The sequence below is a fragment of the Panthera leo genome, chromosome B2, assembly GCF_018350215.1.
Source record: "Panthera leo isolate Ple1 chromosome B2, P.leo_Ple1_pat1.1, whole genome shotgun sequence".
Lineage (NCBI taxonomy): Eukaryota > Metazoa > Chordata > Mammalia > Carnivora > Felidae > Panthera > Panthera leo.
Genome location: NC_056683.1, coordinates 99,709,056 through 99,731,973, shown reverse-complemented (window position 1 = coordinate 99,731,973; position 22,918 = coordinate 99,709,056). Strand labels below are relative to the sequence as shown.

Below are 22,918 nucleotides of genomic sequence, written 5' to 3'. Positions count from 1 at the left end.
GTATGTGAACCAATTTCTTTAATGTCAGTGAAGAAAACCTGAAACCTGGTATTTTAGTAAATAGGGAGTATATTATCTCATTTGACAGAGAAAAAAGTTATGTATTAGCTTCGAGCAAACCTCCATCTTCATGGTCTTTTTTTTTAATAATAGCTTTTATTGAAATATTTCACATAACCATAAAATTTACCTTCTGGTGTGTACAGTGAATTTTATCATGTTCACAGAGTTATGCAACCATTACCACTATCAACCCAGGACATTTTTAGCACCCCCCCCCCCCCCAAAAAAAACCCCATAACCATTAGCAGTTACTTCTCATTCTTTCCTCCTCTCAGCTCTTGACAACCACTGATCTATTTTCTCCTTCACCGGATTTACCAATTTTGGTTATTTCATATAAATGGAAATCATGTAACTTTTGTTGGTGGTTTCTTCCACTTAGCATAATGTTTTTAGGTTTCATCCAAGTTGTAGCATGTGTCAGTACTTCATTCCTTTTCACTACTGAAGAATATTCCATCATAGGGATGTAACATCGTTCATTTATCCATTCGTAGGATGATGGATATGTGAGTCGTTTCCATTTTGTTTGGCAGTTATGAATAATGCTGCTGTGGTTATTCATGTGTTTTTGTGTGGACGTATGTTTTTAGTTATCTTGGGTATATATCAAGAGTGGAATTTCTGTATCTTATGGTAACTGTGTAACATCTTGAGGATCCATCAAGCTTTTTTCCAAAGCTGCTGCACCATTTTACACTGATCAACAGTGTGGAAAGGTTCTAATTTCTTTACTCCCTTGCCAGTACTTATGGTTTGTCTTTGATTTGGCAACCCTAGTACATATGAAGTGGCATCCTCATATGGCATCATTGTAGTCTTCAAGGTTTTTAAAATAATGTCATTAACCACTTAAAAGCTTTCTTGTGTTGTTCAACTGCAGGTTTCATTTGTCTATCCTGTGAGCTAAATAAAACTTAAGTGAGGATAAGATGTTCACATGTATTGTTTTTAAGGCACTTCTTGCTTAGCATCAATCATACATTTATTACATATTTTATGTTTGAACACTAGTGACTGGATGTTGTTTAGTGCTCCTCAAGCTTACTTGTGCAGTAACAGTTTGGGCAGCTTGTTAAATGCAGATTCCTGGGCCCTACCTCAGAAATTCTGATTCCTTAGATATAGGATGGGGTCTGGGAAGACACAAAATCATTCCAGTGCAAGTAGTCCAAAGACATCACACTTTGATAAAAGAGCTACATCAACAAAGAAGTCAGCTGTATTCTTTCAGTATGTGCCAGTATCTGTGATTTTGTTGTTTTATAACCGATCTGAATTCTGTTGAAAAGTTATTTGTTAGTGATGCTTCACTTGTTTTATAGTGGACAGTAGTCCTGATGAGGCTCTGGTACATCTTCTTGCTGGTTTGGAAAATGATGGATATCAGGCAGGAAGAAATAGGATGCCATCACAACGTCATTTCTTTGGAAACCCTAAAAATTCCCAAAATAGTGATGATGAAGAAAATGAACCACAGATTGAAAAAGAGGAAATGGAGCTTAGTTTGGTGATGTCTCAGAGATGGGACAGCAATATTGAAGAACCTTGTGCCAAAAAGAGGTAACGTTTTAGTTATTTCCATTACTTTAATAATTTCCTATTGTCATTATCACTCTCCTTTAATTAGAAATTATTATTTACTATTATTCGTAATGTTAAATACTTTATAAACTAATAGTCTTCTTTTAAATCCCTTTAAAGTAGTGCTTTGTTTTTCATGTGGCATAAGCTTCATATTCTAAGCAAAATAAAAGCTACATTTAAAAAGATTAAATCTAAGTGGGGATTTTTGGCAGTTTTATTGAGATATAATTATCCTACATCACTGTATGAGTTTCAGTTGTACAGCATAAAGGTTTGACTTACATACATTGTGAAATGATTACCAGAATAAGTTTAGTTAATATGCATCATCTCAGATAGATACAGTAAAAAGAAATGGGGGGAGGGGAGGAAAAAAATGTTTCTTCTTTTAATAAGAACTCTCAGGATTTACTCTAACAACTTTCCTCTTTATCATACAGGAGTGGTAACTATAGCCACCATGTTGTATATTACATCCCTAGTACTTATCTTATAACTGTAAGTTTGTACCTTTTGACCACCTTCCTTCAATTCCCATTTCCCCTATAAACCTAAATTACAGAAGTCATCTGTTTATATATGTGTGGATCATAAATGGGACAAAGTAGAAGGCCTCCTTCTCTCTGAATTTGGGGAAAAAGAATACCTTCTGAGAGTTAAACTGTTAATGGGTTGGAGTTACAGTTATAGGGTCAGCTTGAAAATAAGAAAAAGCTTTTAGGCCTGATTAGACTGAAGGAATTAAATATTAAAAATAAAAGAGTCTCAGAAACAGACACTGATATTCTGGCTCATTTCTCAAGCTAAATGAATAAGATGGCTGAATGCATAAGATAGTTTTCCACATCAGTCGCTCTCTTTTTTTTAATGTCTATTCATTTTTGAAAGACAGAGTGTGAGCAGGGTAGGAGCAGAGAGAGAGAGAGGGAGACACAGAATCCGAAGCAGGCTCCAGGCTCTGAGCTGTCAACCCAGAGCCCAACGTGGTGCTTGAACCCACGAACTGCAAGATCGTGACCTGAGAAGAAGTCGGTGCTCAACCAGCTGAGCCACTCAGGTGCCCCCACATCAGTCTCTTGTGAGCCTGATTGCTTTGAGTTGTATCTCTGTATGTAGAAAAAGATTAGGCTTCTGAGACTGAAACACTGAGTATGCCTCTCCTTTAAAGTTATGTAGACAGTACTAAAACCTCCAAACTCTTTTGTTTGAAATTTTCACCCTCAAAGCCATTATTGAAGGGTGGAAGAGATTAATCCATAAATATTAAATATACATGTAAGATTTCCTCTAGTTTCTCAACACTACTTAAAAATAAAATTTCTGGCCCCTTGTTATCTGGGTGTATATCAGAATCCTTTCTTCTATATTTTCAAACTGTGTTCCTACAAAGAATTCCATTTTTATTCTATGAGTAGAAAATTCCAAACCTGCGTAATATTATTTTATACTTTTCCTAGCTTAATGTATTCAGCTCCCTTTGCTGTGACAGTTATAAATCATTCAGAGACTCAGCCCTTGACCTTTGAAGAACTAATGCTACCTGGTCCAGACAGAATCAGTGTTTGATTTCCTGATAGATTTGACCCTCGACAGTGTCATAAAATGTCTTTTGCCAATATTTCCTAATCAAAAAAAAAAGTATGGTGGAATTTAAGATACAAAACAGATGAACATAAGGGAAGGGAAGCAAAAACAATATAAAAACAGAGAAGGAGACAAACCACAAGAGACTCTTAAATACAGAGAACAGACTGGAGGTTGCTTGAGGAGTATGGGGGGGTGGGGCTAAAATGGGTGATGGGCATTAGGGAGGACACTTGTTGGGATGAGCACTGGGTGTTAAATGTGAGTGATGAATCACTAAATTCTATTCGTAAAATCATTATTACACTAAATGTTAACAAACTTGTATTTATAAAGTAAAAAAAAAAGAAAGTAAGGTGAAAGACATAAAGCTTTTTGTAGCTCGTCTGTATGTTGTTTTTTATATATAAACTTGATAAATCTTTCCATGAACTATCAAATGCCTCAACCACATCAACCTATAAAAATAGCTTTGTTCTTGTTTCTCTGTTATTCCTGTGATAATAAATTCTCTACCCTCACCTCACCAACTTCTGAAAGTTTGTAATTTCAGTGTTTTATTTGACTTGCCCTCCTTATACCCCTGTTTATTGTTTGGTCGTGTCGGTCAACTCTTGTCTCCATAGCCTTTGTTCTGTCCTACCCCACTCCTTCCCAAGGTAATATCCTAATTTAGGCCTTCATTATCATTTATCTGGAATACTATGATTCACTTTTTAAGTGGTCTTCTCCTTGCTACTCATTTATAGTAGGGGTAATAATTATGATTATTAAATAAACATTTTATCGGCACTTAAGGAAGTAGAGAATATCAGGACCCTTCATGAGTCCAAATCATGCTCTATCGTCTTTATATCCTTTTTAAATATAGTCAGTTAAGGGAATGTTATAATCATATTGAGTCTTAATTTCAATAAGCTTTTTAGTAAAATCTTACGTATCATCCTTATAGATAAGAATACATGAATTTGAATTTAAAAACTACCTAACTGCTTAAATGCCAACTATCATGGTAGATTAGATTGACGTTGTCACAAACATTAGAGATTGGTAATTCATTGGATGACAGAATATAGATTCAGAAATACCTTGAAACTAGGTGATGCCTAATAGAGAGTCATATGTTTAGGTTCAGTGAATCAGTTGTATAAATATAGACTGGATAGACCTTTAGTTCATTCTGGACTTAATAATTTCTATGGGAACGCCATGATTTTACTTGATTAAGAGCACAATAAGTCTGTAGTGTTATATGGTTACCAAAATAGTGAATTTAATTATTGGCTACCAGCTGTACCTGGGGTAACATTTATTATTCTAATAGATTTTGGATTTTATTAATAAAGTAATTATAATATTTACTTGATGTAGTTAAGTCTTGCTGTCTTGCTGTAATAAATTGGATTGCTTCTTTCATATTTTAGCAAAGTGTTGACTATTTGATATTTCTATTTGATCTTGTGGCATTTTACTTTTTCTTATTTCCATCTGTTTCTTCACTGTTTTATTTTGGTATTGTTTCTTTGATTTTTACCTCCAATATAACATTAACATTTTTTCTACAGTTCCTTAGATTCTATCTTGTTTAACTATTTATACCTTTATACCTGTATCCAGTAAATTCACATTCAAATATACAAAATTCTTATAAAGTCCCTCTCTACTTGTTATCAGTAATGTCACCCTGTTTATTTTTTTTTTTAATTTTTTTTTTAACATTTATTTATTTTTGAGACAGAGAGAGAGAGAGAGCATGAATAGGGGAGGGTCAGAGAAAGAGGGAGACACAGAATCCGAAACAGGCTCCAGGCTCTGAGCTGTCAGCACAGAGCCCGACGTGGGGCTCGAACCCACGGACCGTGAGATCATGACCTGAGCCGAAGTCGGACGCTTAACAGACTGAGCCACCCAGGCGCCCCAATGTCACCCTGTTTAAAATACTAGTCATGGTTTATCCCATGATTAATGCTTACATGTTCACTGACTGAATCAATTCTGTGAAAACCATGCCCAAGTCAACCTTGGGAAAACAAAACCTTTCATTTCATAATATTTAATAAACATTTCATAAATGCATATTAGATAGAGATTGAAAAATAGAAGTATGGTGTCTAGAAAAAGACTCATTCAATTCTCTTGTATAGTGGATGTTCTATTCTGCCCTGAATACCATATTTTAAGAATCCTGAGAAAGTAAAGAGAAAAAAGAGGAAGAAAAGGAAGGATCTGTGAACATACACTTTTAAAGAACAGTGACAAGGGGCACCTGGTGGCTCAGTCAGATGAATGTCCAACTCTTGATTTTGGCTCAGGTCATGATCTCATATTTGTGAGATCAAGCCCCAAGTTGGACTCCGTGCTATGCGTAGAGCCTGCTTAGGATTCTCTTTTCTCTTTCTCTACCCCTACCCTACTCACGCTCTCTCTCTTTTGGAATAAATAAATAAACATCCTTAAAAAATAGGGGCACTTGAGTGGCTTAGTCAGTTGAACGTCCCACTTCGGCTCAGGTCATGATCTCATGGTTCGTGAGTTTGAGCCCTGCATCGGGCTCTGTGCTAGCAGCTCAGAGCCTGGAACTTGCTTCAGATTCTGTCTCCTTCTCTCTGCCCCTCCCCCACTCATGCTCTATCTCTCTCTCAAAAATAAACATTTTTTTTTTTTTAATTTTTTTTTCAACGTTTTTTATTTATTTTTGGGACAGAGAGAGACAGAGCATGAACGGGGGAGGGGCAGAGAGAGAGGGAGACACAGAATCGGAAACAGGCTCCAGGCTCCGAGCCATCAGCCCAGAGCCTGACGCGGGGCTCGAACTCACGCACCGCGAGATCGTGACCTGGCTGAAGTCGGACGCTTAACCGACTGCGCCACCCAGGCGCCCCTCAAAAATAAACATTTAAAAAAAAAACAGTACGAAGAATAGATGTTTGGTCTAATTAGGAATTATGGGGCAAATGATAAATGCCTTCAAATATTTTAAAGGTTATCATGTGAAATATAGCATAGATAGGCTACGTATAGCAACACCAGACAAAAACAGGAATAATGTATGGAAATTGGAAAGTTTTGTGTAATATAGGAAGAAAATCACTAAAAATTAACAGTGGAAAAGATTAATTACCCTGTGAGACAGCAAGCTCCTTAAACTGAGAATGCAAAACTGGAGGTTTTAGCATCTATTAAAAATAAGGTTTTTGAGTAGAAAATTGGACCAGATGACCTCTAATAATTCTTTCAGCTCCTAAGAAAGTGACTTTAGGACAAATTGTGATTTGGTAAAGGCTTAATGGAAAATCTGTTCTGTGTATAATTAAGGGACATTTTCAAATTTTTGAGACAAGAGAAAGAAAAACTTAGGTATAGATAGAAAGTAAGTTTGCCCATCCGAATAGAAGGGAAAATATCAAGCCTAGGACCTAGTGAAAAAATTTTAATCAATAAAAGATGAAGTCATTCTGGATTTCACAGCCCATCTGAATTCCTTATTAACCCTCTTTACAGCCACTGCTGGGATTGACCCAACACCTTTACCACTTCCTAGCCTCTCTCTGATCCCTGTTGTTTTCTCTTTCAACCTGACCTGCGTACCCCCTTGCTTACCTATTTGTTCGTTTCCAGTTCACAGTATAGAGATTGTATATTTGTGGAGACTTCTTAAAATATGCTGAGATTCCACCTTTTTTAGATGTTACTGGGTTCTCACCCATGCTGTTATATGTGTATATTTAATGATAGGATGAAGGGGAGAATATATGGAAGAACATAATTTAGGGGTGCCAGGGTGGCTCAGTTGGTTAAACATCAGACTCTTGATCTTATTTCAGGTCTTGATCTTAAGGTCATGAGTTCAAGCCCCGTGTTGGGCTCTATGCTGGGTTTTGTGAAGCCTATTTAAAAACAAAAAACATGATTAGATATGATCATCTAGGATATTACAGAGCTTGGATACAGAAATGATGTTGTCCTGTAGCTCACGTGAAAAGGATTTTAAGTCTATCTGCAATAACTTTTTATAGGACGTGATACTAAAGCAAAATAAATCTGCTTTTATTTTTAAAGTTACAATTTTCAGATCTTTTTAGTTTTATTATTATAGCATCACATTAGGCAGCTGTTCGAATCTGACATGCTTTTTTCTATGATCGTACTCACTAGCGAATCTTAATATTCTCTAGATCACTGTGTAGAAATAACCATAGAAGCTCAACTGAAGAAGATGATTCGTCTTCAGAAGAAGAAATGGAATGGAGTAATAACAGTTTGCTTCTAGCCAATCTTTCTATACCTCAGTTAGATGGAACTGCAGATGAAAATAGTGGTAAGTAAACTGATACACTATGAGCATTTCATTACGTAGGGGCTAAATATGTATTTGATTTTAAAACTGTAATCAGACTTTCTTATGAAATTGGCTAACTGTGAGGCTCTGACAGTACTGTTACGTTTTGTCCTGCAAGATTTTTTCTTTGAGTATGTAGATATGTGATTCTTTCTCATTTCTAAGAGGATAACATTTGTAAATCACTGATTTAAAGTTTCATAAACTTTAATCAGTTGACCATGTTAACATTTAAGTAGCATAAGAAACTGCAAGAAATATGCTCAGATGTTAACTAACGAATTTAAATAAAAACTTGAAAAAAAAGAAATAGCTTATTTGAAGTGATAATGCAAAGAAGCATATTGCTTAAGGAAAAATTTTCAAGATGACTGTATTTTTCCCTATTCCCCAAAAAGGCACTGAATATGAATATAATTTATTTCTGATCAAAGGAATATATGTTTAAAATAATGACTAATAATCAAGTATGACTGCCTCTTGATTATTTAGATTGAGTTATTATCCTAATGATAGGAACAACCTTTTTGTTGAGACAACCATTTTAAGCATAGAAAATTTCATACAATTTCTTTCATGGTGATAGCATGGGAAAAGATCTTAAAAATTAAAAGCACGGAGGTGAAATAAATTCTTTTTTCCCCCATTTCAGACAATCCATTGAACAACGAAAATTCTAGAACTCACTCTTCTGTGATTGCAACGAGCAAGCTATCAGTAAAACCTTCCATCTTTCACAAAGATGCTGCTACGTTAGAACCCCCATCTTCTGCTAAGATTACCTTTCAGTGTAAACACACAAGTGCCCTTTCTTCCCATGTTTTAAACAAGGAAGATTTAATTGAAGACCTCCCACAGCCAAACAATATAGAAAAATGTCTAGATCATTCAGTTGCTTCTTTTACAAATGAAAGCACTTACTCTATGAAATACCCTGGATCTTTAAGCAGTTCTGTCCATTCAGAAAACTCTCATAAAGAAAGTAGTAAGAAAGATATCCTCCCAGTATCTTCCTGTGAAAGTAGTATTTTTGATTATGAAGAAGATATCCCATCTGTTACAAGACAAGTACCAAGTAGAAAGTATACAAACATTAGAAAAATTGATAAGGATGCCCCTTTTATCCATATGAACCGTCATAGTAGTGAAAGTACATTGGGCAAAAATTCTTTCAACTTTTCTGACCTTAGTCATTCAAAAAGTAAATTATCCTCTGAAGGAAATGAAAAAGGAAACAGCACAGCTCTGAATAGTTTATTCCCTTCATCATTAACTGAAAATTGTGAATTGCTATCATGCTCAGGAGAGAATAGAACTATGGTACATTCTCTTGATAGCATTGCTGATGAAAGTGGGCTAAATAAACTTAAAATTAGATATGAAGAGTTTCAAGAACATAAAACTGAAAAGCCAAGCCTCAGCCAGCAAGCAGCACATTATATGTTTTTTCCCAGTGTTGTTCTTTCTAACTGTCTCAGTAGACCACAGAAACTCTCGCCTGTAACATACAAACTACAATCCAGCAGTAAACAGTCCCGATTAAAAATAAATAAAAAGAAGCTTATAGGTCATCAAGAGACTTCTACCAAAACTAGTGAAACTGTATCCACAAAAGATAATTGTATACAAAATAATCCCTGTAATAGTAATCCTGAGAAGGATAATGTATTGGCCAATGATTTAATTAAAGTCACTCGTGGAGCTTTTGAAAATAAAACCCCCACAGACGGTTTTATAGACTGTCACTTTGGAGATGGAACCTTAGAAACTGAGCAGTCCTTTGGATTGTATGGAAATAAATATACACTGAGAGCGAAACGCAAGGTGAATTATGAGACTGAAGATAGTGAGTCAAGTTTTGTAACACACAACTCAAAAATTAGCCTACCTCATCCCATGGAAATTGGTGAAAGTTTAGATGGAACTCTCAAATCTCGAAAACGAAGAAAAATGTCTAAAAAGTTGCCCCCTGTCATCATAAAATATATTATTATTAATAGATTTAGAGGGAGAAAAAATATGCTTGTGAAGCTAGGAAAAATAGACTCTAAAGAAAAACAAGTTATATTGACAGAGGAAAAAATGGAACTATATAAAAAGCTTGCACCTTTGAAGGATTTTTGGCCAAAAGTTCCTGACTCCCCTGCAACCAAATATCCCATTTATCCACTAACACCAAAGAAAAGTCACAGAAGAAAATCAAAACATAAGTCTGCAAAGAAAAAAACTGGTAAGCAACAAAGGACAAATAGTGAAAATATTAAAAGAACTTTGTCTTTCAGGAGAAAACGGTCACATGCTATCCTGTCTCCTCCCTCACCATCCTACAATGCTGAAACCGAAGACTGTGACTTGAATTATAGTGACGTTATGTCTAAACTAGGTTTTCTTTCTGAGAGAAGCACAAGTCCCATAAATTCTTCTCCCCCTCGCTGCTGGTCTCCCACAGATCCAAGAGCTGAAGAAATGATGGCTGCTGCAGATAAAGAAGCAATGCTTTTTAAGGGTCCTAATGCATGTAATAACAAGACTGTTAATTCTCGTATGGAAAAAAATAGTCGAGCAAGAGCGCAGGTTAAGAAATCCAAAACTAAGCTTGTTAATCCTTCTGTAGTTACTAAGAAAAGGAACAAACGAAATCAGACAAATAAATTAGGAGATGATGGAAAAAAGAAACCGAGAGCAAAACAGAAACAAAAAACAAATGAGAAAGGTATGTCAAGAAGGCACATAATGAAAGATGAAAAAATTAAGTCTCAGTCTGGTGCTGAAGTTAAGTTTGTGCTGAAACATCAGAATGTGTCTGAGACCTCAAATAGTTCTGGAGGCTCTCAACTACTTTTTAAACAGAAAGATGTGTCACTAATGAGCTCTGCTGTAGATCATCCCCTTTCTGCTCCCCTGCCCACTGGAATTCATGCACAACAGAATTTATCTGGCTGCTTTTCTTCTTTCTTAGAAAGCAAGAAGCCTGATTTACAATCAGGCTTCCCCAGCTCACGAGATGATTTGCATTCATCAGTTGTTTGTAGTTCTTTGGGACCTGGAATCTCAAAAATTAATGTCCAGAGGTCTCACAATCAAAGTGCTATGTTTACTCTAAAGGAATCAACTTTGATTCAAAAAAACATATTTGATCTTTCCAACCATTTATCTCAGGTAGCCCAGAATACACAGATATCTTCGGGTATAATGTCTCCAAAGACGGAAGAGAATGCAAATACACAAAAAAACTATTTGTCATCCATCGGAAAGTTAAATGAATATCGTAATTCTTTAGACTCAAAGCCAGACCAGGCATATGCCCCTAACTTTTTGCATTGCAAAGACAGTCAGCAGCAGATTGTGTGCATGGCAGAACAGTCAAAGCACAGTGAAACTTGTACTCCAGGAAATGCATCTTCAGAGGAAAGCCAAATGCCTAATAATTGCTTTGTAACTTCTTTGAGAAGTCCAATCAAACAAATAGCATGGGAGCAAAAACAAAGGGGCTTTATTTTAGATATGTCAAATTTTAAACCTGAAAGGGTAAAACAGAGGTCATTGTCAGAAGCAATTTCACAAACCAAAGCACTTTCTCAGTGTAAAAGTCGAAATGTGTCAACACCTTCAGCATTTGGTGAAGGCCAGTCTGGACTGGCAGTTCTAAAAGAATTGTTACAGAAGAGACAGCAAAAAGCACAAAATGCAAATATTATGCAAGACCCATCATCTAGTAAACCTCAACCAAACAAAAATATTTCTGGCTCCCTTGAGCAAAACAAAACAATTAAACGAACACGATCAGTAACATCTTCAAGAAAACCTCGAACTCCTAGAAGTACAAAACCTAAAGAAAAAATTCCCAAACTTCTTAAAGTAGACTCTCTCAATTTACAGAACTCTGGCCAGGTGGATAACTCTCTATCGGATGACAGTCCCATCTTTTTTTCAGATCCAGGTTTTGAGAGTTGTTATTCACTTGAAGATAGCTTGTCTCCTGAACATAATTATAATTTTGATATTAATGCAATAGGTCAAACTGGATTTTGTAGCTTTTATTCTGGAAGTCAGTTTGTCCCTGCTGATCAGAATTTGCCACAGAAGTTCCTAAGTGATGCAGTTCAGGATCTTTTCCCAGGACAAACGATAGAAAAAAGTGAGTTTTTAAGTCATGATAACCAGAAGTGTGATGAAGACAAAAAACATCATGCCTCAGACTCAACCTCATGGATTAGATCAGGTACGCTAAGTCCTGAACTATTTGAGAAGTCATCCGTAGATAGCAATGAGAATCATCGCCACAACCAGTGGAAAAGTAGCTTTCATCCTCTAACAGCTCGCTCTAATTCAATAATGGATTCTTTCTGTGTCCAGCAGACAGAGGACTGTCTGAACGAAAAATCCAGATTGAATAGAAGTTCAGTAAGCAAAGAAGTGTTTCTTAGCTTCTCACAGCCAGGCACTTCAGACTGGATTCAAGGTCATACCAGAAAAGAGATGCAACAGTCTCTTGACTCAGTCAGTGCCTCTTTTACTACAATACTATCCTCCCCTGATGGTGAACTTGTGGATGCAGCCTCTGAAGATTTAGAATTGTATGTTTCAAGAAACAATGATATATTGACACCAACTCCTGATAGTTCACCAAGGTCTACCAGCTCTCCCTCACAATCTAAAAATGGCAGTTTTACCCCTCGAACTGCTCACATTTTGAAGCCACTTATGTCCCCGCCAAGTAGGGAAGAAATTATGGCAACTTTGTTGGATCATGATCTTTCAGAAACTATTTACCAGGAACCATTTTGCAGCAATCCTTCTGATGTACCAGAAAGGCCCAGGTAATCAGAATTATTTTTTCCCTTTGAGTCACTCTGTATATTGTAGCGAGTATAACGTTGGTACCTGAATGCTAATTTTCTGGCTGTAATACTGTATTTATAAGCAAATCATTGTAAAAGCTATTCATAATTGTGGACTCCTGAGAAAATTCACAAACTAGCTGGATGGTTGCCTCTTGAGAACTTTAAGTTGAAGAGTATTGGTCTTGGGTCTATTAACATTGTGTCAACCTTAAGGATTAGAGATGCAGAGGCTCACTGTGACTTGATACCAGATTAAGAAGGATGTCATAATACTTGAAAAGTATATTTATCATTTTAAAAATGCTATTTGTTTCTCAAAAGTGTAACTTTATAATTTTAAAAGAACTTTATTTTTTAAAAGTGAAAATGAGCATGCATATGTTTTAAGTACTTTTATGATATATCTCTAAATGAAGATTAAGTTGTTTGTACTATATATCTCTTTCTTTTCACGTTGCCAACATCTTCAATCATACTGTTACTACTGTTAGTTTGTATAGTTATTAGGGTGCAAGATGGACTTCAGTTCCTCTTATTCCTCCTTTTTTTTTTTTTTTTTTAAAGAATCTCCAGAGAAGCAGTAGACGGATACACACACACACGCGCGCGCGCACACACACACACACACACACACACAGCCGATAGCAAAATGCAAAGGAATCAGTATTGGTTTATTTATTAACCAGTAAAGTAGGTATTGTGTACTACTTGCATCACCCAGGTAGAATATAACTGATAGGGGCTAAGTTGGAGAATATGACTTAATCCATATGGTTTAAGTGTTGACTTTGGGTCCTACCTACCTGTGTCTTGATTCCATTTACCTAACCAGTTGCAAGAAGAGGCAATTCTTTTCAGCCATTCAGTCAGAAGCAGAGGAGGTTGGCTAGGACTGCAGAGGCCCACTTGGCTTAGTCTAAATGATGGGAAGAGATAGGAAGAGTCCGCTATATACACTAACCTGACCATGTTAGTAAAAGCACCATGTTCTTGACTCTAGTAAAAAAGACACAGTGAATGCCAGACTTTTACCGTCCAGATCAGCAATAACTCCTGCAGGAGTCCGTTTAAGAAAGGGTTGAGAAAAAGTGATCAGAAATATAGGGTAGAAGTTTCCTCTAAAGACTTGAAGTGGGAGACAGAAAATTTCCTTCCCACCCTTCCTAATACAGTTTTAGTTTTGTTTTGCTTTGCTTAGTTCCCATATGTGGTCTTTTAACATGAATGGGACTCTTTCTCTTTGTTTCACTGCCAGAATGTATGAATATCTGTTTCTTACACATTAGTTTCCATCATATGAGGGGCTTTGGCTTTATAGGTGGTAAATATGGTATATTTTTAATTGAACTATTTTTTCTGTCTCAGCCTTACTTACACATCTAGTTTTTAGTTCTCTGTTAACTTACCATGTGTTAGTCATTAACTCTGTGTTGCTGTTACTTGTCAAAATTTGAGACTTGTCGTGCAGCTGAAATAAAAGGATGATAGTCATCATTTTTGAAAAAAAACAATTTTTATTAAGTTTATTTATTTATTTTGAGAGAGGGAGAGAGAGAATCCCAAGCAGCCTCCGCACTGTCAGTGGAGAGCCAGATGCGGGGCTCAAAACTCAAACTGTGAGATCATGACCTGAGTTGAAATCAGAAGTCAGATGTTTAACCAACTGAGCCACCCAGATGCCCCTGGCATAATATATATATTATATATATTATAATATATATTATAAAACATCATTGTTTTTAGTATTATATATAATATATATTACATATATAATATTTAATATATAACATATTAAATGTATATAAATGTAATATTAAAAACAATATTTTAATATTAAAGTCTTCACTGTAGTAAATTTAGGAGGTATAGAAGCATAAAAATCACACCATTTCTCTACCTAGTAATGACCATTCTTAATATTTTAATTTTTTAAAATTTCTTTAAATTTATAATTTTTATTTTGTTTTATAAAATGTAATACTATAGTCATAGTATTACAGATTTTTTTCACTTAATATTATAAACATTTTCTAAATTTATGAGTTTCTTGAAACATTTTAATGGGTACATAATAATCCTATCATATGTATATATTATTGGACAGAAACTTTGTTCCTTATTCTAATATGATAGATAATTATGTGATTGTTTTCTTCATAAAGCATTTTTTGTATTTTGGGGGTTTTCCATATAGTCTTGTAAGTAGGATTACTGTTATATGTAAATGATGAATCACTAAATACTACTGAAACCAATGTTACACTATATGTTAACTACTTGAATTTAAATTTAAAAAAAAAGGATTTCTAAAAAATTTAAGGCTCTTAATATATATTATGACATGCAATTATCATGCTGCTGACAATATTTAAGAGAGCTGAACTTACTTCACCTCATCAATTTTGGGGTTTTTTTGTTTTGTTTTTTTACTTGATTATGATCTCTATACTATTAATGTTAGAGATGGGCATGGCATATAATATGTACTCATTTTCTTCAGTAGCAGTAATTCTTCTAGTTTTTCATATAGCTGGGAGGTGGATACAGGAAAGGTCTAGATTTTGGTTACAAAGTTAATTAATAAGGGCCAAAGTCTTACCATGTAAAGAGGAAAAGGAACTGTGGTAACCCTTCAGTCCAAACTAGAAAACGTAAATCCAGTTCATTGAGTTTTATGTAGGGAATGACTAGGATGTTTGGAAAATCATGCCCTAGAAGAAGTGATTGAAAAAACTAAGATCTATCTTCATATCCATGAAAGAAATACCATAAGGAAGAAAAAGTTGACTTCTCTTGCTGCAGATGACAAATAGTACCAATGGATGTATGTTAGAGAAAGAGAGAGGTTTAGCTTGATACTTGCAACTATTGGAAAATTAAGCCAGGCTACTATTTAATAGTGGTTCCCCACATACACAAACATTATCAGCATTTATGCTATGCATTCTGTGTACTCTGGTAACTCAAAGTTCGGATGTAGTGTTAAACTTTGCCATGTAAAAGGGAGAAAGAATTATGGTAATTTACTTCAATTCTGTGTGATTTTTTTTTTTAATGTTTGAGGGGATTTGGTCGGGGCAGGGAGTGTTACAAAGATATGTTTGAATTGACTGGTTTTGCTAAACTATTGTAGATATTAGAAAATGTCTAGAAAGGCTATAGATAAAATCCAGGCACACAGTCTCTAATGATAAATTCTTCCATTGTTTTTATTCATATGTGGTAACAGTGGAAAGTTATTTAAGATGAGTGAGGAAAGTAGAGGATCAGTTTGTGCCATCTCCTTGAAGAAAAGAAAGCTTCGTGGGTCACTTAAAACAAAAAATACCTTCTTTCCCTGATGAACTTAATTTAGTCATATACCTGGAAATTAATTTAGTCATATACCAGTGAAGAAAAACGTATTAAGACTAAAGAGGCTGTACCTGCATAAAGTATGTAGGGGGAAGGTGTAGAAAGGGAAGATATGGGCATTTTTAAGAATCCAAAAGGGGCTTTAAAAAATCTCTAGAGGGGTGCCTGGGTGACTCAGTTGGTTAAGTGTCTGACTTCCATTCAGGTCATGATCTCACAGTAGGTGGGGTCGAGCCTTGCTTCGGGTTCTGTGCTGCAGCTCAGAGCCTGGAGCCTGCTTCGGATTCTGTGTCTCCCTCTCTCTCTGCCCCTCCCCTGCTCACACTCTTGTCTCTCTATATCTCTCAAAAATAAGTAAAAATGTTTAAAAAAATTTTTAAACATCTCTATGATAGGGAGCTAAATATTTTGGTAATTGCTCTTTGAGATGAAACAGTTGTTCTAAAATATGTTGTTTGTAGGGAGATTGGTGGACGGCTTCTCATGGTAGAAACTCGACTTCCAAATGATCTGGCTGAGTTTGAGGGAGACTTTTCCTTGGAAGGACTTCATCTGTGGAAAACAGCATTCTCAGCAATGACTCAGAATCCACGACCAGGGTCACCCCTTCGCAATGGCCAGGCAGTGGTCAATAAAGGGTCAAGTAATAGCTGTAAAATGGTTGAAGATAAAAAAATTGTGATTATGCCTTGCAAATGTGCCCCAAGTCGACAACTGGTTCAAGCATGGCTTCAAGCCAAAGAAGAATACGAACGTTCCAAGAAACTGTCTAAAACTGAGCCAGCTGGAGTCATAAAATCTGCTGAGAACTTCAGCTCTTCAGTTAACCCAGATGACAGACCTGTAGTGCCTCCAAAAATGAGTACAACTGCACATATACTCCCCACTACAGCACATACCAAGGAAGATGTTGATACTTCTCAGATTGCTTTACAAGCGCTAACCACAGGATGTAGTCGAACTGTAAGTGAAAGTCAGACACTGCCACCAGTTGCTTCTGCAAATGATCCTGAGAAAGGTGAAGATGATGATGATGACTATTATGTTAGTTACAGCTCCCCTGATTCTCCAGTAATTCCGCCTTGGCAACAAGCAGCATCCCCAGATTCTAAAACATTAGATGGAGAGGAGAGACCCGCATCACAAGTAGAGGAACTACATTCCCTGACAATTGAGAACTTCTTAAAACCAGTAAAAGATGATATACAGAAAAGCCCCTGCACTGAGCCTTTGGAGCCTCTAGTGATATCTCCAATTAATGTTAGGGCAAGAACCGGAATATGTGAATCACTTTGCCTTCATAGTACACCAATTATACAGAGAAAACTTCTAGAAAGGCTTCCTGAAGCAAGTAGCCTGAGCCCTTTGTCAACAGGTAAGGTTACAAAGAAGAGGAAGACTTCATAATTCTTCTTCAAAGATTAGAAATTAAATGAAAACATTAGACTATATAATGAAATTCAGAGCTTTTTAAATGAAATTTTAACTCTACTAGTGAGATGTTATTATGACAATTTCTTGTAAAGTCATCAATCATCTCATGGAAACTTAATTTTTATCTTTCTGCTGTGAAATCTACTTATATATGCTTCCATCCTATCTTCTTACCTTCTGGGTGAAATATAGGAGGCCTCTCAGAAGTCTTCCTTTTTCTCAACTTGATTTTTCCCACTGGCTTTAATATATGCCCAAGTCTCTCTCACCCTTTAAGATATAAGGAAAACAAAAAACCTGCCTTCACCTTAGACCTGTAGCTTCTACTCTTTTTCCTCTTCTTCAAAGCCAGATTTCTTAAAAGATTTCTGTAATTTGACAACTCCCATTTCTTTTACCTTCATTTCTCAGCCCACTCAACATTGCATTCAACCCCCATCATTCCACCAGTATTGCTCTTGTAAAGAATTTCAGTAAGTTTCATGTAGCTAAAGCCAGTGTGTATTTTTAGTTCTTACTGTCACATGGCCTCTTAAACAGCCATTGTCCTGTTGACCATTACCTTGGAGCCTCTTCTACCCTTCGCTTTTCTCCTACTCCTCTGTTTCTGCCTACTTGATTTCCTTTGAAGCTTTACTCTATGTTTTCTCCCTAAATGAGTGAATTCCTGCCCACAGGATTACTACAGATAACCCACAAATTTAAATTTCCAGTTCAGAACTCTCAACCTCCAGAACACTATATCTAACTGTCTATTTGGGATTTCTACTTGAATGCTCAAAGGCACCCCAACCAAGGTCAATATTTTTAAAAGTCAATTCATGATCTACAGCATATACTCACTACCAATTGTGTGTACTCATAAACACAAACATGCATGCCTACACATAGAAGCCCATATGGTCCTTTCTGGGTTTTCCTTCAATAAATAGTACCACCATCTCTTTGTCACTGAGTTACGCAAGTCAGAAGCGTGGGGTTTATTTGTAACACCTATCTGATTCACCTCACTGCCCATCCTGTGATTCCTAATCCATTACTAATTTCTATCACTTTGTTTCCTAAATTACCCAAATCTCTACTGTTGCCTCTGTCTCTACCACCACAACCTCAGGTCAGGCTATCATCATCTGTCACCTGGACATCTATCCTAGCCTTTTTATTCACCCATAGTAATTTCCACTTCTTTTGCTGGGTAATCAGGGGAAATCCTCACTCTGTTCCTAGGTAATTACTACTCTTTCTCCTGATTTTTAGCACAAAAAAAGCCTTCCTAATCTCCCTGACGTGTAAAAATTCCCAATTATATTCCACTTTGTCATACTTACCCCAATTATAATTTTATTTTTCTGTATTGGATGAATATATGATTCTCTTTCTAGACCGTGTGAGAGAAGAAACTGTATCTTTTCTTCCTCTTCATATGTTCTCTATAAATAAGTAAATGAATTAAATGATTGCCTAGGATATGACTGAAGTAAAAACTCAATAATTAAAATAGAAACGTTTTTATTTAAAAATACAAAATTTTAAAGTTATTTTGCTGGAAATCAGAGATTTGAATTAGTTTTGTTTTTAAATTATGAAGTTTTAGGGAGGAATTAATAGGACAGTATTCATAGATGGTACTCAAGAGTTTGGAACAGCATTTTTTTTTTTTTAAAGCAGGCAATTTTGATGTATATGTTAAATATGATCTTTCTTTCTACAGAACCAAAAACCCAGAAATTGAGTCATAAGAAAGGAAGTAATACTGACACTCTTAGAAGAGTACTCTTAACACAAGCAAAGGTAACTATGCTAAACATATTTAATGTTCAGTGGACGATCCATTCTTATCTTAGATTTCAGTTAGATAATTGATAAATTTGTGTCTCATTTTAAAAAATTTTATTATATTTTTACATCATTTTATTTACATATCTTTGAGACAACAAGAAATTGCCTAATTTTTTTTTAGTTTATTTTTTGTTGTTGGGATCTAAAAGATTCTTATATGTAAATACAAATATTACAGAGAAAGTGAATATGATAGCCAAAATGTGGATTATGAGGATACAAATACATTAACTGATTACTGGCAAAATCAGAACAATCCAATGACAGCAGAGCTCAAGTAAGTGATTTTTTGATCCCACCAAAAATATATCCTTTTTCTTGGTTTATTACTTTTTTCTCAAATATAACATTGACTTTTTTCAGTTCATTTTACTAAGTAGCAAAGGAAAGCAACATTGTTTACCACTGAAACTCTGAAAAATCATAAATATCTTTATTTAAATACTAAAAATATGGTAATACTTAGAAATATATGGCTATATTAAAAAAGTAAACATTAGACATGTATCCTTAAAAATAGATGACAGAAATCACTTCCATATTGGCTACATTTCATTAATATTAACCACATGAAATACACTTCAGTATTTCTATTTTAAGACTATAAATACTTTTTTAAAACTTTTATTTTTAAATACTATTGAATTACAAGCTATTTATGTCAAAAAATAAATGCAAATGTGTTGTGGACATAAATCAGCACTTGGGGGAAATGGTTAATGGATTTGGAAATCAGAAAATATTTTAAAAAATAGATTCTATTTTTTCTAAACCCTTCAAGATTATATATATTTTCATTCATCTTTCAGACACATGTTGTGTTTGGGTAAAATACAAACCCAGAATTTCAAATCTTTTATAAACTTTAGCCAAAATTAGTTGCAAATATATTGCCTGCTTGTTTGCCATACTTCCCAGAATTTGGTCAAGATCAATGTCCATGTGGTGTAAATGTCAACTCTCCAACAAGACTATTAGTTTCGTTATTTGGGGTTTGTAAACTCAAAGATCAACATATGGTTTGCTTACAGATTGTATCAGATATTTCTAAATATATCCAGTTCTGCTATCTTGAATTCCTAGCATGAAAAGAATGTTAATAAAATACTTCGTTTCTTCTTGGGCCTAAAGAGGTGATACTAGTTTATCATGTATTATTTTACCAAACACATAAAGCAGATTATCTAGGTAGAAATAAGTGATTAAAAAAAAAAAAAAAAAAAAAAAAAAAGATTGCTCATTTATCTTTTTCTGGCTATGTGTGTGTTTTTTCTTTGATAGAATCAATTTGCAGCAGTAAATACCCCAAAGAAAGAAACTTCTCAGATTGATGGACCATCTTTAAACAATTCTTATGGTTTCAAAGTCAGCGTACAAAACTTACAGGAGGCAAAAGCTTTACATGAGGTAAAACTGCAACAGTAAGAACACATCCACTGTTTAACTCTCATGTTTTATTTTATAGAACAAGTATGGAAATTTCTTACTGAGGGAGGAATGCATTGAATTCTGTTCCTGTTAATCTTCATTTTGTTATTATTTATGTATCTATATAAAATAGACAAACTTTTAAAGTAGCTATCAGTTAGACTGCTTTGTGGTTTCACAGTTTTCACAAATCTTATAGCTGAAATTCAGGTTATAGAAACTAAAATTGGAAAAGCTTTTATAACTATTAGAAAATCTCTATATTATTCTGGGATTGTTATATTAGGATGTTATATCCTAAATGAGATATTTACTAGTATTTTCTGTTTGGTTGGTTCAGTGGATTAGTGCTTGCTAATTCATTTGCTACAATTCATTTGCTCACATAATCTCTATATAACCCAGTTCCCTTCACAGCACAGACCATATGCCAAAGAGTAGGAAGCTATTTTGTAAGAATGTATGTTGGTCACAGGATGGAGTAGAGAATATGTGCGAATGGATCACTATAAATTTATCTGTATTAAAGAAAACACAACTCAGAACACATATCTGACTGGCAGTAAAGTGGAAATTAGAGTATATTTTCATTGTTTATACCTGTGCTGGCCACCACTAGCAATGTGCCTATTGAGAATTTAAAATTTACCTTATCCATCTAGGAAGTGAATTCTATATTTTATTTAAATAATTTAGATTTAAAACTGATACTTGACTCGTTTACTAGAAAACTTTTAAGTATGTGTGGAACAACTTAGGTTTTTAAAACTACTTTTTCAACTGTAAATTTTATGATATCTAAATACAGGTCGAGTATTTATTTCCACGCAAAAATTTAGCACCCACATTGAAATGTGCTATAAATGTAAAATGCACACTGATTTTGAAGACTTTAAACAGGAAGAAAGGATATAAAATATTCATTAGTAATTTTTATATTAATTACACATGTTGAAAGGATGATATTTTAGATGTATTGAATGAAAATATTTTTAAATTAACCTATTTTTACTTTTTTAAATGACTACTAGAAAATTTTAAATTATATGTGACTTTCACGTTACACTTTTTTTTTAAGTTTATTTATTTTGAAAGAGAGAGAGCGCACATGAGGGGGAGCAGGGGAGGGGCAGAGAGAGAGAGAGGGGAAGAGAGAATCCCAAGGAGACACAGGGCTGGATCTCACAAACCATGAGATCATGACCTGAGTTGAGACCAAGAGTCATATGCTTAATCAACTGAGCCACCCAGGCACCCCCATGATATTTCCACTGAACAGTTGTTTTAGGTCCTTGTCCTCTTTAGAGCACAGAATTCAATTTATTTTTTGTGTTTTTGTTCTCAAGTCAATTCTGTCTTAAACTGTTCTAAGGATGAGCATAAACTAAAAGAAATATTCAAATATTGTCCTCATTTTTATCCTAAATTTGAACTAAGATTTGTACTTTTCTAGAAGTAGATTAGAACATAGTCTAATTGCCTAATTGTTTGTACATTTTTCCATTCAACAGCATTTCATTTAGTTCCTGAATTTTATCTACTTGGCCCTGTACTATTCTCTGTAGCCAAGATAAACTAAGTAATAAACTCAGGAATACATGTCTTAGTGAAGAATACACCCAAAATTAGAAAAATAAAATACCATGAGAAAAAAATCTTTTATTAAAGCAAATAGACCTTAGCAAATACTTGTTACATTTGATTATCCTTTATTTATTTGAAAAACTTAATCTTCTTCTTATGCTCTTTATTTCTACATAACCTCATCTCAGAATCATGGGCCCTCTTGAAGTTAAAATCACTTGGGAGGACTGGCAGGTTGCTCACAGCTTCTTCCCTAAGAAGGCCTCAAGGCATACTACAAACAGCCACCTGGTGGTCAAATAGGGAACGAGCCATAAAAAATCTGCACTGTGTATGCTGTCCTTTTTCTGGGAAATTGTGCCCTCAGCACTTTTTCTTCTGTGTCCCATTATGCTACACTAACTTCTCTCTCTTCTGCATATAAATACTCAGGGTAGAAGAGAAGGGGTATAATCCTCATCCACCTTTGTCCCCTACCTCTTTCTTAGTCGTACTCAGTAAATCTCTGCCCCATCTCTTCATTTCATATATTTGCTTATAAAGAAAATGCCCCTAAGATCAGTGCATTTTATATCAAAGAATAGAAAGGGCAAAATTTGAATGTGAAGTTTGACCTACTAAATAAATAAACCTCCACAAATCTTTTGACCTGAAATTGTCTTCAGTCTTCTCCATAGTCTTTGCACATGTTCATCCTTTTCTAACTAAACCAGTTTTTTGGTTTTGTTTTGTTTGAGTTAGGGAAAGGTTTTCCAGTTACATTTTTTTATTTGCTAAATTAATACGTGCTTTGTGTTAAAAATATATGCTCTTTAGGTTTATATATATATTTAAAAGTAGAAGTTCTTTCCCTTAGCTCCCC

The 22,918-nt window shown here is 35.0% G+C and overlaps 1 protein-coding gene and 1 long non-coding RNA gene across 4 annotated transcripts in view; one reads left to right on the top strand and one right to left on the bottom strand.

The window, feature by feature from the left end:
• Nucleotides 1-16,812, bottom strand: part of LOC122220285 — a 42,265-nt gene extending 25,453 nt beyond the window's left edge. The window contains exons 1-3 of the long non-coding RNA XR_006202776.1: nucleotides 16,671-16,812; nucleotides 13,824-13,885; nucleotides 13,221-13,333 (exon numbers count right to left, since the gene is read on the bottom strand). This is a non-coding gene — a long non-coding RNA (uncharacterized LOC122220285). The remainder of the gene's footprint in view (nucleotides 1-13,220; nucleotides 13,334-13,823; nucleotides 13,886-16,670) is intronic.
• The window catches only part of REV3L (REV3 like, DNA directed polymerase zeta catalytic subunit), a 174,025-nt gene that overhangs the window by 89,930 nt on the left and 61,177 nt on the right, over nucleotides 1-22,918 (top strand). For all 3 annotated transcript variants that reach the window (XM_042939605.1, XM_042939606.1, XM_042939607.1), the window contains exons 11-16: nucleotides 1,389-1,626; nucleotides 7,410-7,552; nucleotides 8,226-12,393; nucleotides 16,233-17,146; nucleotides 18,917-18,996; nucleotides 20,326-20,451. In XM_042939605.1, the coding sequence (XP_042795539.1) occupies nucleotides 1,389-1,626; nucleotides 7,410-7,552; nucleotides 8,226-12,393; nucleotides 16,233-17,146; nucleotides 18,917-18,996; nucleotides 20,326-20,451 (5,669 nt within the window). The remainder of the gene's footprint in view (nucleotides 1-1,388; nucleotides 1,627-7,409; nucleotides 7,553-8,225; nucleotides 12,394-16,232; nucleotides 17,147-18,916; nucleotides 18,997-20,325; nucleotides 20,452-22,918) is intronic.